Here is a 17,296-nt window from a genome sequence, read left to right as displayed (position 1 = left end):
TTACTATTGTTTTTAATTGCACACTGATGCAGAAATGTGGAAAACTGTCCCTTAAGGCTGGAAAAATGAGAAACTGAAAGAAATCAAAATTAAAGATTCATTCATCTCTATCTGTACCTGGCTGGTGAGACTGTTATAAGTGGCCAAAGGTTGTGTTGGAGATTGTTGCATGGCTATTATGTCAAAAAACAAGCCACTGGGTTTGCTAAGGTTTGGCTAGGTATTCTGTTAGTACTACAGATTGGGGGCCATCCCCTTCAGGATGAATTACATTGCTTTTTCATTTTATTCAAATACATTTTCTCCCATGTAGAACTTAAAACATTTTACTAGCATTAGTGCATTTTCAAAGTAAAATGATAAAGTTACCACCTATATATCAAAGCACTTAGAAGCCAATGGTGACTGTTTGCTAAATCACTTCTAAGGGTTGTCCCTTTAAAACTACTTTACTAGATGCTTAGGGATGAAAAGGTGTTAGTCCTCACTCTCAAGATTTTGACCTGAGATGGTGAGGATAGACTATGAAATATACAGGGCACAGACACCAAACAAGTATTGTAATATTTGTAGTGAAGTTTGGGCAGGTACAGATGTCCATGTGGACATGGACTGATAGCAACATGTAGACATGCTAATAATCTGTTTTAATGATTTGTGATATATTTTGAATTTTATGAATGTCGTATCATTGATATTGAGCTGTTCACTTTTTTTAAAAAAAGATGGTAGTATAGAAGTTTTTTGCAAATAAATTAATGTATTTAAACACATGGCCACAAGCTACTTTTGATTCCAATATTCCACCTTTCAAGGAAGTTGAAAGCGATTGCAGCATTAATCTACAGCTACAAATGTCCGGCTTCCTACATGGTTTCTGTCATGGCTCTGTGAGTTTACAAGCAACTACTACACAGCAAACAGCCAGTCCACTTGGATTTGGAACTGGTGAGGAGAGATGCGCTAGGCAGATGGCAGAAGATCTGGTTTACAGGGAAGGTGGGCAAAGCTGATGAGTCTTTCTTAAAACCAACTTGCCTTTTGCACCAGAAACCAAGAGCTGTGGGGTTGCCTAGATACAGTGGTACCTCGGGATGCGAACGGGATCCGTTCTGGAGTCCCGTTAGCATTCTGAAGCAAACGCAACCTGTGTCCATGTGTGTGTGGGTTGCGTTTTGCCGCTTCTGCGCATGCGTGACGTCATTTTGACCATCTGTGCATGCGCATTACGAAACCCAGAAGTAACGTGCTTTGTTACGTCCGGGTCGCCGTGGAGTGCAACCCGATAATACTTAATTTGAAGCACATTTATCCCGAGGTATGACTGTATATGGAAGCTTAAATTAGCACAGTGCCTTTACACCACAGCCAACCATGGCAGTAGTTATTTAAGATTGTGTGGCAAACAACATTCTAGTAATGGGAAGCTGAGTCTTCTGAATAAAAGGTTCACTGGCATTTTTTTAAAAGTCTATTTGTAAAAGAGAGTGAAAAAATATCTAAGTTCAGATTGTTTTGTTCTTTCTACAGAAATCGAGAGAACTCCAAATTGCAAGCTAGTTCCAATGATTTCCTGGCTTTTGGTGTCACTGCTTACTGTAAGTCTGTTTCCTAGCCTACTCACTCAGTGCTAAAGTTACCATTCCTTTTGTGAAGTTTGTGGTGATTTTCAGCTTTCGTTTATATTAGCATAGTACTTTTCAATACTTCTGCTAACAACCTATGTCATGGGTAGTCAAACTAAGGCCTGGGGGCCGGATGCGGCCCAATCACCTCAATCCGGCCTGCGGACGGTCTGGGAATCAGCATTTTTTTATGAGTCGAATGTTTCCTTTTGTTTAAAATGCATCTCTGGGTTATTGGTGGGGCATAGGAATTTGTTTTTCCCCCAGAAAATATAGTCCGGCCCCCCCACATGGTCTGAGGGATGGTGGATCAGCCCCCTGCTGGAAAACTTTGCTCACCCCTGATACATCCTAATGCTTCCTCCAGCCTTTTGCAGCAGTCTCGCCAACATTAGAATGGAGAAGGAATGAATGTGTTTAATACATCAATCTTTTCTTTTGGCATACATTAAAAAGTAGCAATATAAATGACAAGGCAGTGTTGCTTCTTCCATTGATGCTTACCCACCATTTACCCCAACAAACTGAAGGTTCTTTTTGGTGCCGTTACCTCCTGCATGGAAACCAGTGTCCTTCTTTTTCATTATAGATTTAAGGCTTGTGCTTGGAGAAATTTCTAATACAAATATTGAAAACATAGAACATCAGAAATGTTGTAACAGAGTTGTCTTACTTAACTATATAACATACCTTTAACAAACTGAACATGGTAAATAAGTCCCCCTATCTATTGAAAGGCTGATCCCAACACCTCGTAACTCCTACAGCAGTGGCTTTTAATATATATATACACACACACACTGCTTGATTGTAAAAACAAAAACTCAAAAACTGTTCACAACGTGGCTGTTTTTAAGAGACCTATCTTGTCTGGTAGTTCTTCTGTTTGATAGCTTCATAGACTTACCTACCCTACCCTGGTTGGGAAAGGGGGGGACACCAGTGGTTGATATGATGCAGCAGCCAGAGAAGACTCCCCCAATCCTGGGTGCCTAGATGTTGTTGGATGCCAGTTTCCATCAGTATGGTCAATAGTCAGGCACTATGGGTGTTGAAGGCACAGATCCCTCAACCCAGCTTTATGGCCCAACACTGAGCAATGTCACATGCATAACTGCAATAACATTTATTTATTCATCAGTACAAAGACCCATCCCCTTCCCAAGCTACAGCCATTTTGTTGGTGCTTCTATTTTGTTGGGTGTGAAGATGGAATTGACGGTCAGTGGAGTTAAGGGAAGGTGATAGAATAATGTGAAGGATGGAGCAAAAGAATAGGGGTACGTCAGTTCTCCTTCGCTGTGCAAGAGGGCAACAGGAATTTGTAGAAGTGGATAGGACTTTTTCTCAACCACCTTGGAGTCCTTGTTGGTGTTTGTGGAGGACATTCCCATTAGGTTTCCAACATTGCCTGGGCCCATTTTATATGTCCGTGATGCTCAACTCATTATGAAATGTAGTGTTCAGAGGAAAACAAGACAAAGGGAAGATGAAGACAGTGTGGAGAATAGCAGATGGCTCAGTTGCCTCAAGAAACTTAAAATGGAGGCCAATGATGACTCTGCTCTGTTGATACTGCTGTTTAAATATAAAGCTTATATATGTCAGTCACCAACTATCATTGATTTGACTCAAGATGAGGCATTGGTATCAGTGTTTGCCCAGATACTGTTGTCATCAGTTAGTGGCTGTGGTATATGGAATGGCAACTCTGAGACACTTTGCAATATCAGTGTATGGTTGGCATATCTTCCGACTCCACCCTCTAACTAGACTTCCAGTCTGAGCTAGCTGAACTGGTCCAGCTTAAATGTCATCAACTTGGGTCGCTTGGGATTCAGTGAACATAGGACTCCATTGCTTCCATGACATAAAAAGAGAGGATTGAGGGTGGATTTAATGTTTTCCAACTGAATGGAAACAAGTGCTGTGCATTTTGAAGAAGGCACAACTGTAATGGGTCGTTTCAAAAGATTGATAGCTTGGATTAGTCTGTTAGGTTGATTTGGCCCTAGAAACTGAATGGATCCCAAAACATTCTGGTGGGCATACTTTGTGCTACTCTGCTGATCACAGGATAGAATCATAGAGCTGGAAGAGATATCAAGGGTTATCTGGTCCAACTCCCTGCAATGCAGGAATCTCAACACATGGGTCTCCCATCCAATATGAAACCATACTGGATCCTTCTTAGCTTTGCCAATGTGTTTGTAGTTTTATAAATTGTGAAATGGCTCAAAAGAGTTGTGTCCAAGAGTTCTCTATAACTAATGTGGGAATAGACAACTTTACGGAATGAGGAACTGAGCTTGTTGAAAGAGGACAGGTGACATTAATGGCACTTACCTTATGACAGAGCTGACTAGTTGCAGCTGTGCCACAGCAATGGCAACTTTTTCCTCCACCACATCAGGTATCATATAAATGGCTGATAAATTCTACAAAGAGGTTCATCCATGATTTTTCCCACCCTCAGTAAGTGGTGTGAATGGCAAAGAAATGGAAAAAAGGGAACTATGTTGGTACAGCAATGTGAATATTTGCTGTTCTGGGTTTGGGCTGAAAAAACTGGTTGACTCTATTCATAGAAGCCCTATGCACCTTCTTATGAGCAACACGGAACTAGATTGTAGAAGTGCTTTTCACAAACCTATTCCAGCCATCCCTGTTCATCAGTTGAGAAGATGTCATCCATGCCTGTCCATGCCCATTATCTCTTACTATCACTATGAAATTGGTTGTATTAATATGATGCCATGCATTTAAGTGATGTTGGATGATATTTTTTAAGACATAAAAAATGAATTTGGTTTCTAAACTTTCATATTTCCTTAACTGCCACATTAAGTTCTGTTTACATTAAAATAGTGCTTTTCAACAACATGGAAATGTCACAAGAATATTTCTTTTAGTTTCCCTTGTTTGTTTTGGTAAAATGAACATTTTTATTATTATTTTGAAGTAGCAAACATGTTTATTTCATTCAAAATATCTCAGGTGATATTCCTGACTAGCTGCAATGTAAGTGGAAAGGAAAGACTGGCTTTGCCAATATTATTTACCCAACTGTTGATACTGTGTGTTGGAATTCTCCTTGTCTGTCGGCGTTTGTGTTGAGTAGGCAGAGAGCAGCAAGTTCAAGGAATTAACAAGCTGGTTCTGGATGGAGCTAAGCTTTGAGGCGGGCTGCTTAATGGCACTGGCAAGTTCTGGGTACCCGTGTTCTAGGCATGTCCACTGCTCTTGCAACAGATCCTGGATTTTTTTAACGTATTGGCCTACAATGGGATCTGCAGGCGAATTTTTTGGTTCTGGTTGGGTTTCCTCCTCATTCAGCTCCTGCTTAAAATCTTCTTCAAAAAGGCCTTCAGTTCCTCCTGCCTTTGAGCCAACCACCTCAACACCTGAGCAGCTTTCTTCACCAGCAGCAGAGAACTGTGTGTCATAGTTGCACACTCCCTTCTGGTAGTTGTCATTATCAATGTGTTCATCAATCTTCAGTTCATTGTAACTTAGCTCGAGAGGGGAACTATCATTTTCCTGTTTCATTTCTTTCTGCCTCTGGAAAGATGGACGGTCTTTTTCTCCAACATCAACACTTGTCATCTCATGGTGGACATGGAACAGCTTCCTATGCCCTTCCTTTATCTGCAGATTCTTATTATCAATTTCACAGGCATCACACCCTATTGATTCCATAGGCACAGTGATGCTTACATTAACCCCTTTGTCAGATGCCTCCTTAGCTGCCCGTTCGGTATTCACAGCAGCATCATGGTACTGGAGGGCAATTTTGTCCTGCTTGCACGGTGCAATTTCTTTGGTACTCTCCCCACAGAGTTTCTCTTCCAGTTGAGCTTTGGAACTTGCCAGCATTTCAATGCTTCGCTCCTTGGCCTTGATTTCCTTATCCTGCTGCTTCAAGACTACTCGAATCTGCTCAAGTTCTTCTGTCTTGTTGTTGAGCTGTTCCTCCAGAATAGCAATATGCTGCTTTAAGGCTGTTATCTTACTAGGTTCTTCAGAGAGCAAAGGCTTGAGGTTTACGCTTCCTTTCATTTCTCCAGTGCCAGGACTTGTAACTTCATCCCCCTCCTGTAGTCCTGCTGTAACTGTCTCAGTTATGGTGAGCTCTATGTCTTCCTGGGTCTGGCTCTCAGGGTTGTATTCCAAGGCTCTGAAAGTGATCAATTCACTTTGGATGGATGGCCGACAAACATCTGTCTCCATTGCATCACATTCCTCTTCTCCACTCTCAGCAACTGCAAGCAGTTCCTGAGATACTAAATGACCTTGCCATGAAGCACTGGGTTGTATTCTCTCCTTTGTAAGCTCTGGTTGTCCCTGGTCTAGCACATGCTTAGCTTCTTTCTGTTGCCTCGTAAGCTTCTCAGTATCCTGGATGGCCTGACTGATTTGCTCCTTTACAATTTTCAGATTTTCAGGAGATCCCTTGGACCAATCTGAATCCAGTGTTCCCTTTACGGGACTAAAATCAAATTCCAAGCCTTTCCCATCAGAAGACGGAAGGAATGCCAGGGGTGGAAAAGCTTCTGGCTGCGTTTCTACTTCTGAATCCTGGCTTGGTGGCAGCGTGGCAGGCATACTGGATGCCCTCAAAAGCTGAGGCCTCCCTCTACAGTTGCCAGTCTCCTCTTCAAGGTGCACGGCATCTTGCTTGACAGTCTCTATTAAAAGGGCCTTTTTTCTGTAGCTTGGCTCATTTGAGTGGGTTGCTAAGGGCAACGAGTCAGTCGATGTGACGACAGGGCTGCTTTCCTCTGCCCCTAAGGAGGCCTTCCTCTGTGTAAGGAAGCTCTTGTTTGGGGCTGAGGAGTAGGCCCTTGATCCATTTTCTGGAAGGCTGAAGTTGCGAGGCAGCGTGCTGAATTTTGGGTGCTTTGCCTTCCTGTGAATAGGAATCCTCTTGATAGTATTTCCTTTCTCGATGTCATCTACGTACTTCAGGAAGTCAAGATCTAAGTGGAAGCCATAGGGTGTTTCAAGAGAATAGGGGCTTTGGGGTGGATCTTTATCCTCTGGTTTGGACACCCATTCATCTGCTGACATAAAATTAAAAAATTAAAACAGTGTGATAATCTACAAACAACTGTAATATCAAGAAAGTCTGATGTCTGAAACCACTTATAATTCCTACCTCACACCCCTGATAGAAGTCTTTAGCCACTTAATTCTCATGATGGAAAAAGACAATCTGCTAAGGTCACTCTAACCTAACTAACTAGAAATTACAAGGGCATGATGCAACCTGAAGTGACGCAGCCATGTGCTTGAAAAAAGGAATCAACACAGTCTCCTTAGAAGACTGTGCTAGCTCAGTGGCACAGCACCAGGTTGGACTGGGAAAAGTCCCTGCATGACACTCTGGCAGGCCTCTGCCAGTCAGAGTAGACCAAACAGAGTAGCTAGATGAAATAATGGTCTGACTCAGTATAATGCAGCTTCCTGTGTTCCTCTTTTTCTGGCTGGCCATCTGGTCATAACACAGAGTCCTACAGACTCAGCCACTTTCTGACCTAGTGCCCAAGGAGCTCCACTCACAAGCATCTAGTTCTGTGTGGCATAATGTACATACCAAGGGAAGGCCGGGAAAGGAGGGAAGAGGGCTTCTTTTAGCCCTGTGCCCATCTCTTCCAGAGCACATCACAGTGACTATATGGAAATGCATAGTTTCCCATTCGCTGTGTTTCATCGGCATAACCCTCTACCATTAGGATGGGGAGTTGTGAATAAAGGATATGAAAGAAACAGATGAATGCCAGATATGGCGGTCCCAATATTCTATGGTGAGGTCCCTATGGACTTCCCCAAACCCTCTCCCAGCTGTCTCTAAGGCTGCAACAGCATAGAGCCACTGCAGTATTGCTGAAAATCAGCCTATATCAGCATGCATACTCCCCCCCCCCTTTTTTATTGAAATGCTGGCTGTAACTCCAGGCACAACTGCAAGGCAGTTTCACTAAATCACTGTGCAGTTAGCCTCTATCCAAAAGGCAAAAAGAGGGGGGAAACATGGCTGGCAATTTGTCATCTGAGACATCTCTGTACAGTCAGCTTAGATATATAGTCCCGAAGAGGCATGGGCAAATGTATAATCTTGTTTTCAAGGGCTGAATCATGTAATTGTACCACCAAAAGTCATCAAGAATTTGCTAAATAATCACTCTACTTGGTAATTATGTAAATGACAGCTTTTGCAATCCACACAACATATTTGCTTTAAAGTCTGCATGATCCTAATGTATAATAAACCTTTACCATTACACTCAGCATCACTAATATATTCAGCACTGGCTTTCAAACCATGCCAAATGCTTTAAGACATGCATACAAGGTTGATCTGGAAAAGAGAAAACTGAACAGATTGGTTCCTGGGAGTCAGCCTTGATCTCCCTTAAATATATATAAAAAAATGCCTCTGTGTGCACACAAGTTCCCAGGCTAAGAGCTTGGTGCTTTTGCACAAAACCAGACAGAAGGGAATCAGGAAAAGCAGCTATCTTCTTGAGTGGAGCTCAAAGCGCAACTCTTGCTCAACAGATCTCATGGCTCAGTTTACTTTTCATGCTTAGGTATGTATAAGACCCATGAGCAAAAAGTGAGGAGTGGCCCGAATACATGTTGTCTCAGGCAACCATATACTGATTTAGGGGCAAACAAGATGTGACATTATTGACATTGTTTGGCCTTCCATGGTAGCCAGCAATGACAGTCAGCACTGTGGTGTGTAAGGAAGGCTTTTTATCCTTTGACCCCACCACTGTCTGGGTCTGAATTGGGACTCCCTAAATTGCTGTTCACAGTTCAAGGAAAGTTGACCCTTGGCACCAAATGATTTGAACAACATGGCATGCATTTTGGCCTTAAGAGTACAGGACCACGTAGGCCAGTTCTGCCTGCTCTGAAGTGCAACAGCTCTCCGATATCTGTGGCAGAGGTCTTTTTCAGCCCTGCTACCTCAGTCTTCATAACCAGAAATGTCTGGGATTGCAGCTGGGAACTTACGCTTGCAAAACATGCACTCTCCCACTGAGCAAAGGCCTCTCTCCAATGGAGAAAGTTATCCCTCAGCCCCAAAGTACTGAAATACTCCTCCTGCTTCCTCTTATTTTTAAGGGGTGGTGCTGTGGTCTAAACCACCGAGCCTCTTGGGCTTGCCAATCAGAAGGTCAGTAATTTGAATCCGCATGACGGGGTGAGCTGTCCCAGCTTCTGCCAGCCTAGCAGTTCAAAAGCATACCAGTGCAAGTAGATAAATAGGTACTGCTACTGCAGGAAGGTAAACGGCATTTCTGTGCGCTCTGGCACTCGTCATGGTCCTCCGTGTGCCAGTAGCGATTTAGTCATGCTGGCCACATGACCTGGAAAACTGTCTGTGGACAAACACCGACTCCCTTGGCCTGAAAAGCGAGATGAGCACCACACCCCATAGTCACCTTTGACTGGACTTTAAACCATCCAGGGATCCTTTACCTTTAGGGGGAAAGGCCATCAGCTTCTCTCTGCAGGCATAAGGTCCAGAAGCAGACCCCTCCTGCAAGAACCCTATTTTCCCTTTGCACTTACAGATTTTGAACAGAGGTTGGGTGAGTATTCAAAACTGGGGCCTGAACATTTTTAAAAGTCTAATTCAAAAAGCATGAGTTCTTTAATCGTTTAGCAATTAACAGAAAAATGAACAGTATAAAGTTTCTGCCTTTCAATTAAGGTTAAATTCTGTATCCATACCATCTGTATTCTCCATAATGATGACTGCTGTCCACACCACAGATGTCAAGCCATTAGTGAAACATCATCTGAAGACATGTAGTCCACCTTAAAAAAAAAGAGGAGGGGGTGGAAACTGTTAAACAATACAGTTATAGTTATTTCAAGACCTAAGCATCACACTTCCTTTCGATTACTTCTTTATGTACAAACTGCTCACTTCACCAGAATAATCTATTTTTAAACACAGCGCTATTAAGACAGTTTCCGTCTGCATGGAGTGAAATTACTATCCTTTGAGTCCTTATCCAGTAAGCACTTCCAGGCATCTTTTAAATCAATGTTTTCTCTTCTAACTGTAACAGTTCCTGCTCTGAAGACACGGGCGTATCGCTATCAGATCATTTTTCACTGCTAAGCAACAACACACAAGACCAAAGGAAATTCAGAAAGAAATTGGGGAGGTAAAGGGAGGGGAAGATGGAGGAGAGGAAGAAACACTGAGGAGATGCATGTTGAGTAGAAGTTGAGGTGATAAGTAATCACTCATCTTATTACTGTTGGAAGCATTGATTACTCTGGGACATGGCCTATAATTAATGTGCTGTGTACTACAGCTTTCCTAGTTTAAAAAGCAAGGTGGGGGGGCCGGAAGAGAAACTAATTATAGACATGACAAGATATTGCCAGGGTCCTTCCCTAGGGTTCTGCCTCAAGCAGCTGATTATAGACACCTCTAAAGGGCAGCAAACTGACAGATATTTCCAATTCCCATTTATAGATGAACATCCATGGATATGTATTAGCTAATATGAAAGCTGATGTAGGTAGTTTTGGAGAATAACTAGCCCCTTTTTTAAAATAAAAAAATAAAAAAATTCCTTCCAGTAGCACCTTAAAGACCAACTAAGTTAGTTCTTGGTATGAGCTTTTGTGTGCATGCACACTTCTTCAGATATCTGAAGAAGTGTGCATGCACACGAAAGCTCATACCAAGAACTAACTTAGTTGGTCTTTAAGGTGCTACTGGAAGGAATTTTTTTATTTTGACTATGGCAGACCAACACGGCTACCTATCTGTAACTAGCCCCTTTTTTGTATGTGTTAATAGATAGGTCTGGATACAAAAAAAAAAAAAAGAGTTCACACATCACAGTAAATCATAATTCAGCCTTTGCTAACTTGATGCCTGCCCAATGTTTTGGATTACAATTCCCATCAGTTGCGCTGGCTGGCGCTGATGGGAACTGTAGTCCAGAAGATCTGAAGGTTGGAGTAGGCTGCCAGGTTTGGGGGAAATAAGCAAGCAAGCAAGCAACAACAACATATGAATCAGTCCTTAGACATGACCATTACTGCTTACATTCTTGTTTTTCTGCTAGCAAAGCACACATACCCATGTCAATACAACAGACTGTGTCTAACCCTGACTTTTGCCATAAAACAAGCCTCCATGCTTGTCAACGATTATTCAAAAGATTTAGAAAAGCTTCTGTGGTGTTGTCTCTGCTTAGTAGCCATGTTTTCAGCAGTACTGCTAGGTTCCATAAGTCATATACATCAGTAGAAATAAGTTTCTGTGCAGGATTATCTGAACAGTGTGTCAGTAGAACAGTACCAGGAAACCTTCAGTTTAAACTCTAGACAATCATTGTGTAAGCCCAAGTGACATCTTTAATTTTAGTGGACGTATCCATTTGAAAATATGTTCTATAAAATAAGTATATATACAGAAAATGATATAACAAAGATGTAGAATACAGTATGTGTATCAATTAGATGTGGAAATTGTCAACATCAAGCAGGCTTTCTTTATTTGCCTTCGCTTCACATTCACAAGGACATGGTTTATAAAGACAGCTGTGGTTTGCTTTATATTTGCGTCAACTGTAGAACAGGTAAACTGAATCTAAAAATCCAAAACATTCAACACCATGTCAAACTACAGTAGAATCCTGTGCATGTTTACTCAGAAGTAAGCACCATATTATTCATTGTTACTAACTCTCATCTATGCACATGTAGGATTAAGTTCCACTGAGCTGGCAGCAATGGTTTGCCACTTCCGAACTGACAATGCATAGAGTCACTAAGATCAATGCCTGTGGCATTCACTGCAAGGAAGGACCCTTTGATCATTAAGAAGCATTTAAAAACAGTATTTTGAAACCAAGATCATTTCTCCCCAGTGAGATGACAAGTTAATGCATTCTCGTTAAGAGCTATTGCAACAGCTTTCTGATACTGCCTATCATTTGCAACTGCATTGCAGCAATTTAACTCAGCATTTCATTATTGGAGTTCAAACTGGCAGTTAACAGAAGTATTTGGCCAGGTTACCTTCATATCCTCCCAGCTGCCAAATCAAAAGGAAGAAAAGAAACCCAGACAAGCCTTCTCTTTCTAGGAAGCGCTCCAAACACTCCTGAAAAGTCGAGTTACACTGGCAAAACATGTAGTCACTCCAGCTGCTAAAGAGTTGGTCAGCTGACTAATGACCTTGCTTGAAAAGCAAATACAACCTTTACTGTGATAACACAGAAGGATGCAAATAGAAGTCGTGTTCAGGCATGGTAAAAACATGGCATTTGCAAGAATCTTCATATACTTTCCAAAGAAGGATTGTCTTATTTTTGAAGCTCCAAGAGAAACAAAACATCTGATTAACTCCCAAGAGGAAATGCCTGAACCAAGTTGTGAAAGAATTATCATATTTTTTTTTTGAAAGGATTATTTAAAAGGCTGCCAATAATTAACAGTGGCAGAAACATAAAAATTATTTTGGGTAAGACAAGCAAAGCCTGGTTCTACCTCATATCACAAACCTTCCCAAACAGAAACATGATTATATTGTGTATTAATATTCCCTCAGAATTCAGACACTGTGGATTTCAGTAAGTTTTATATTCTAATAAAAAGTTATGGTTTGCAGCCTTAATTAACTGTTCAACTTAGTGTCTGATTTACTTGTAGTCTGCAAGTACTGCTAAAAGGGCAAGTTTTATTTTCTGAATTAAGAACAATGATAGATGCCACATTGATCTGCCTTGTAGCCGTAGGTCTTATGTAGGTAGGAAGGTTTGTTTTAACAGCTGCATGGCAGGCATTCAACAGGAGCTTTTCCCAGCATGGAACTGTTTCACCTGCTGGGCTTCTGCTTAATATGCTGCTGTCAAAAGGTACAGGGGAGCAGGCAGGAAAAAATGCCAAGTAATGGCATAGGAAAGTAAAAGCAGCCCTGCTGGAAAAGGCTATAGCTCAGTGGAAGAAGGGCAATACAGTGGTACCTTGGTTGTCAAAATGATCCATTCCGGGAGTCAGTTTGACTTCTGGAACTGTTTGAAAACCAAGGCATGGCTTCCGATTGGCTGCAGGAGCTTCCTGCACTCAATCGGAAGCCGCGTTGGATGTTTGGCTTCCAAAAAACGTTCGCAAAGCGGAACGCTCACTTCCGGGTTTGCGGCGTTCGGGAGCCAAAATGTCCAAGTACCAAGGCATTTGACAACCAAGGTCCGACTGTAGCTTAGTGTTACAAGATAGGTTGTGCACTCAGAAGGCCCCAGATCCTATCCCCAGCATCTCCTGGTAAGGCAGAGAATGTCCATTACTTGAAGCCCTGGAAAGCTGCTGCCAGTTGGTGTAGACAGTACTGTTCTGAGCTAGATGGGCCAAAGGACTCACTACGTATAAGGCGGCTTCCTACGTTCCTATGGATCAAGCCAAAGGTCCATCTAGCCCAGTTTTCTGTTCTCACAGCAGTGAAGCAGATGGCTATGAGCTCTCTCTTGCTTGTGATCCCCAGAAACTAGTATTTAGAGGTAATAGATAGCCATCGTGGCTAGTAGCCATTGATGCCTTGGGAAAGCAATACAGTGTGTTCATCACTGCTGGGACTGGGACCCTTCTCCTCTCACAGATGTTGTTAGAAGACACTACCTCATCTGTGAGAAAGAAAATGCAACTTGTGAGGCAAATGATCATCACTGCCTCCTCCACCTGGTCCTGCTGTACAGCTCCTCTCTTTGAAGGAACTAAATGCACCTTTCAAAAAAACAAAACGAACAAACAAACTGGGAGGGAAAGGGGTTCTAGTACAGTTTTCAGTCATGGCTGGTTGCTTTTAACCTTTTCAAAGACACAGATAAATTGGTTTTCATTTTCGTTTCTATTTGTTTCTCTCCCCAATCTTCAGTTTGGTTCTCCCCGTTTCCACCTTAGTTTGCAAACTTCTTTTAACTACTGTATGAAAATTCATGCGCATTTTCCTATGCATTTCACCTAGCATTACTCTGCAATTTTGCCTAAAATATACATTTTGTTTCCAATCAGCTTCCCCCCAATTTTGGGACATTATTTTCACTAAAATAAGCATTTGTGTGCGCACTTTTCCTTAACATATGCCTTTGGGGGGGGTGAATGTTGGGTTGGACAACTGCACTGCAAAAAATCAGAGAAGTAGAAATTGTGAAGGATAGGTGTGTTTCACTGCGTACAGTAAGCCCACCACTTACGTGGGGGTTACGTTCTGGGGATCATGCCTAAAGCCAAAACACATTGGGTTCAATGGTGGGTGGGACTGCCAAAGACTCCCCCCCCCCGACGCTACCTCCTTTCCATGCCCTTTTATATTTTACTTTTTGCCAAGAGCATAAAGTTGAATGTGCACATGTTAAATGTGCATAAGTTGTGGGCTTACTGTATTTTATTTGGGAATTGCAAACTGGGTAGGTTACCTAAACAAATTTCCCTGTTATCCCTACTGGCCAATGCTACAGACAAGACAGCTGTCTGGACTAGATGGGGACAAGTGATCTCAACCTTTGTACAACACAGAAGTTGGCTTTCAGCCCCAAATATCAAACCCTGCATCTTAAGTGACAGCTTTCTGCTCCAACAAAAAACCAACCCATAGGACAGTGTTTCCCAACCTTTTTTGGGCAAAGGCACACTTGTTTCATGAAAAAAATCTCGAGGCATACCACCATTACAGCCCCGTGACGTCAGCGCGCAGCGTCACGCCGGGAGGGACATGAATTGGTAGCAAATTACATAATCACCTCCTTGAGGGCTGGCTCATCTTCTCCGAAGGCAGAACCCCATTAATTAACAGCACAGACTCACACCATAGCCAAGACGAGGGGGGGAAACTTCAGTCATGCACAGTCATGCACATGTGGGGGCTAAATGAGGACGAAGACCGGGCAGAGAGCAGGGTTCAAATCACCCCACCTGGCCAGGACAATCCCTGGGTGCTCCCTTGGGCCACTCGCCTGACCCACCTCACAGGGCTGTTGTTGCGACGATAACACGGGGAGAACCACGCGCGCCCCCGGGAGCTCCTTGGAGGAGAAAGCGGGCGATGAATGCAATGCACGAAATATATGAGAGGCGACCAGGTTTTGCAGGTGAGGGGCCCCCGCCAGCCTCCGCTTCCAACACCCGGCGCAACGACGCCGAAGTTTCCCCCCGGGCTCGGCTCGGGGAGCAGCGCTGCTCCCCCCGGCTCCCCTTCGCCCTCCTGGCTCTCTCTGCCGCCCACTGGGGACCCCCCTCACCTGCCAAGTCCGGAGCGCCGGTGGAAGTTGCATGCATGCATGCAGAGCGCCGCGTTGCCATTGCATTGCACTGCATTCCATGCAACGCCTGCACACATGCATTGCCTTGCACGCACGCCAAGGGGTCTCCCCGTGGTCCGATGCGTCCCCTCCGGCGCGGATGCAGCATTGCAAAAATAAAAAACCCCCGACGCAGCCCTACCTGGGGGGCAGCCTCCGCCTCCGCCGCTCCGCCTCCGCGGGGATCCCCGGGCTCCATCCTGCCGCCCGATCTCCGCGGGGGCGCAGGCAGGCTGCGCGGGGTCTGCGCGGAAGAGCTACTAAATAAAAGTAACAACCACATTTGCATTTTAAAGTCACACTGACTACACTTTTGGGGGTTGTTTTTTTTGTTCAGAAAACCATTTCACAGGAAGCAAACTTGTGATGGCAAAAGACAACTTGTGCCAGAACCTGAGCACAAGGCAGAAAGGAACATGCAAAACCATCCCTTCAAAGCAACAGAAACCCATTTCACAGGAGGTAAAGTGGTGAAGCTAAAATAACTTGTCCCAGAACCCAAGTCCAATGGCAGAGATGGGCTCTGATCTCCAACACACAAATACAATCACAGTATCTCTCTATCTCTCTCATGATCACCCCCAAACTCTGCTTCTCACATACCCAACTGCCAAACTCCCTGATGCCAAACAAACAAAATCAAGTTTGTTCATGCTACTAAATAAAAGTAACAACCACATTTGCATTTTAAAGTCACACTGACTACACTTTTGGGGGTTGTTTTTTTAAATAGTGTGAATGGAAAGCAAAGTGAAACAGCTTTGATTGTCTTATGCTACAACACCATGGGTGATTCTGAGTGTTAACGGATGCCACAGCAAAGATGGTTGTTTGCGTAGAAGTGAATTGGGAGCCCAAGAGTTTATTCAATGCACTGACCCCTATACGTTGCTGGTTTCAGCTTTCAACAGCCCCAGCCAGCATGGCCAAGTGCTGGGCTGGGGGAAGCTGCAGTCTATAACAGTACCTGGAAGGCACCATACCTAGTAGAGATGCTAAATAATAACAGCAGTGTCCCATATTTTGGCTGAGGCTTCATATCTTCCTTGTTATACCATCAGTCTACAGAGAACCAGTGAAGACATTGAATCTGTGCAGAAGGACCAGAAAAATCAGCAATGCATCTGTTGTCATTACTGAGCATTCAGCAAGATTGATTTTATACCTCAGCTGCAGTTCAATGAGTAGCATCTGTAAGAGCAGGCAGAAGTGGGAGGAAAGCCCTTTCCAGAGTGATCCTGTGGTTTAAGGAGACCCACTTAAAACCCTGCTGACTAGTTGTTCACTAGCCACCTCTTGACTAGTTGTAAGCAAGGAGGCAGGCAGGCAGGTGGGGTGGAGAGTTGGCTGAGGTTGGTGGGGCAGGGTCCCCATTAACTCTGCCAGTGATGGCAGCTGTCGCTTACAGCAGTGAGAGGTAGTAGGGAGAAAGGGGTACTGTGCCACACTGCTGCCCCTGAGCAAGAGTGGGCTCTGCCAAACCACAAAACAGGCCAGATTAACAAAATCAAGGAAAACATGAACATGCCTTATCTGAGACCCAAGTTGGACGAAAGACCTGACTATTGGCAACGGAGCTTTGTGTGAGGAAACTGGACAAACAACGTCAAAGTGTCACCACACCGCTTCCAAGCTGCAAAGCACACTCAAGTCAGCTGCCAGTTTTTGAGGCTTATTGTTGGGGTCGGTGGGGGAGATCTCATTAGAAGGGGAAAGATTTCATAATAGCTAATAAAACTCGCCAAGGTCTAGATAATGCTTCGATTGTGACCTGAGAGAATATTGCAACAGGAGGTGTGCCAGAGTTCTGTCAAAAGGCTTTCGAGGTGAAACTGAACCCACAACGTTCCGATTTGGTTATCCAGTCATGTCCTACTTATTTTAAAAGTACACCTCTTTTGGATCACGAAAAGGTCATGGGGGCAGGAAGAGGAGGATTAAGCACCTCCTCCTTTGAGCCCTCAAAATTGCTTTGTAGTAGTACAAACGAAAGCAACAAGGGGAATGGCTCTCTCAAGGCATATTGTCATTTTGGATTGAAATTCTAGATGTATTGAAATGTACTGTTGGCTTAATGTAGTCCATCTGGCTACAGGAGCTGAGGTTCAGGGATCCTACAAGAGGAATGTTATAGCTGGACAGGCTCTAGAAAGAAATCTTAGGCGCCTGGAAACACAGCTACCTCAGCCCTTACCCACTTTAATCTGACCTCTCGCCTAGTCCATCCACGATTCCTTGATCTTCTTTCCCTACTGTGAATTCTGCAAGGAGATACACACACAGCACCAAGTGTGAGTGCACATTTGCAGATTGATCATTGTCTATTTT

General features: G+C 43.5%; 1 protein-coding gene across 5 annotated transcripts in view; it reads right to left on the bottom strand.

Annotated features, from left to right (window-relative positions):
• Window positions 1-17,296, bottom strand: part of KANK4 (KN motif and ankyrin repeat domains 4) — a 67,456-nt gene that overhangs the window by 15,692 nt on the left and 34,468 nt on the right. For 2 of the 5 annotated variants that reach the window (XM_082228724.1, XM_082228722.1), the window contains 3 exons: window positions 9,375-9,461; window positions 4,688-6,688; window positions 2,130-2,241 (listed from right to left, as the gene is read on the bottom strand). In XM_082228724.1, the coding sequence (XP_082084850.1) occupies window positions 2,130-2,241; window positions 4,688-6,688; window positions 9,375-9,390 (2,129 nt within the window). In that variant the 5' untranslated portion in view covers window positions 9,391-9,461. Of the gene's footprint in view, window positions 1-2,129; window positions 2,242-4,687; window positions 6,689-9,374; window positions 9,462-11,693; window positions 11,804-17,296 lie in introns of those variants that run through there. The other 3 variants (XM_082228723.1, XM_082228726.1, XM_082228725.1) reach the window with 3 other exon arrangements.

The sequence above is a fragment of the Podarcis vaucheri genome (genome assembly GCF_965113315.1).
Source record: "Podarcis vaucheri genome assembly, chromosome: 6".
Lineage (NCBI taxonomy): Eukaryota > Metazoa > Chordata > Lepidosauria > Squamata > Lacertidae > Podarcis > Podarcis vaucheri.
The sequence above is the reverse complement of the archived record's forward strand: the minus strand, read 5'-3'. Positions and strand labels throughout refer to the sequence as shown.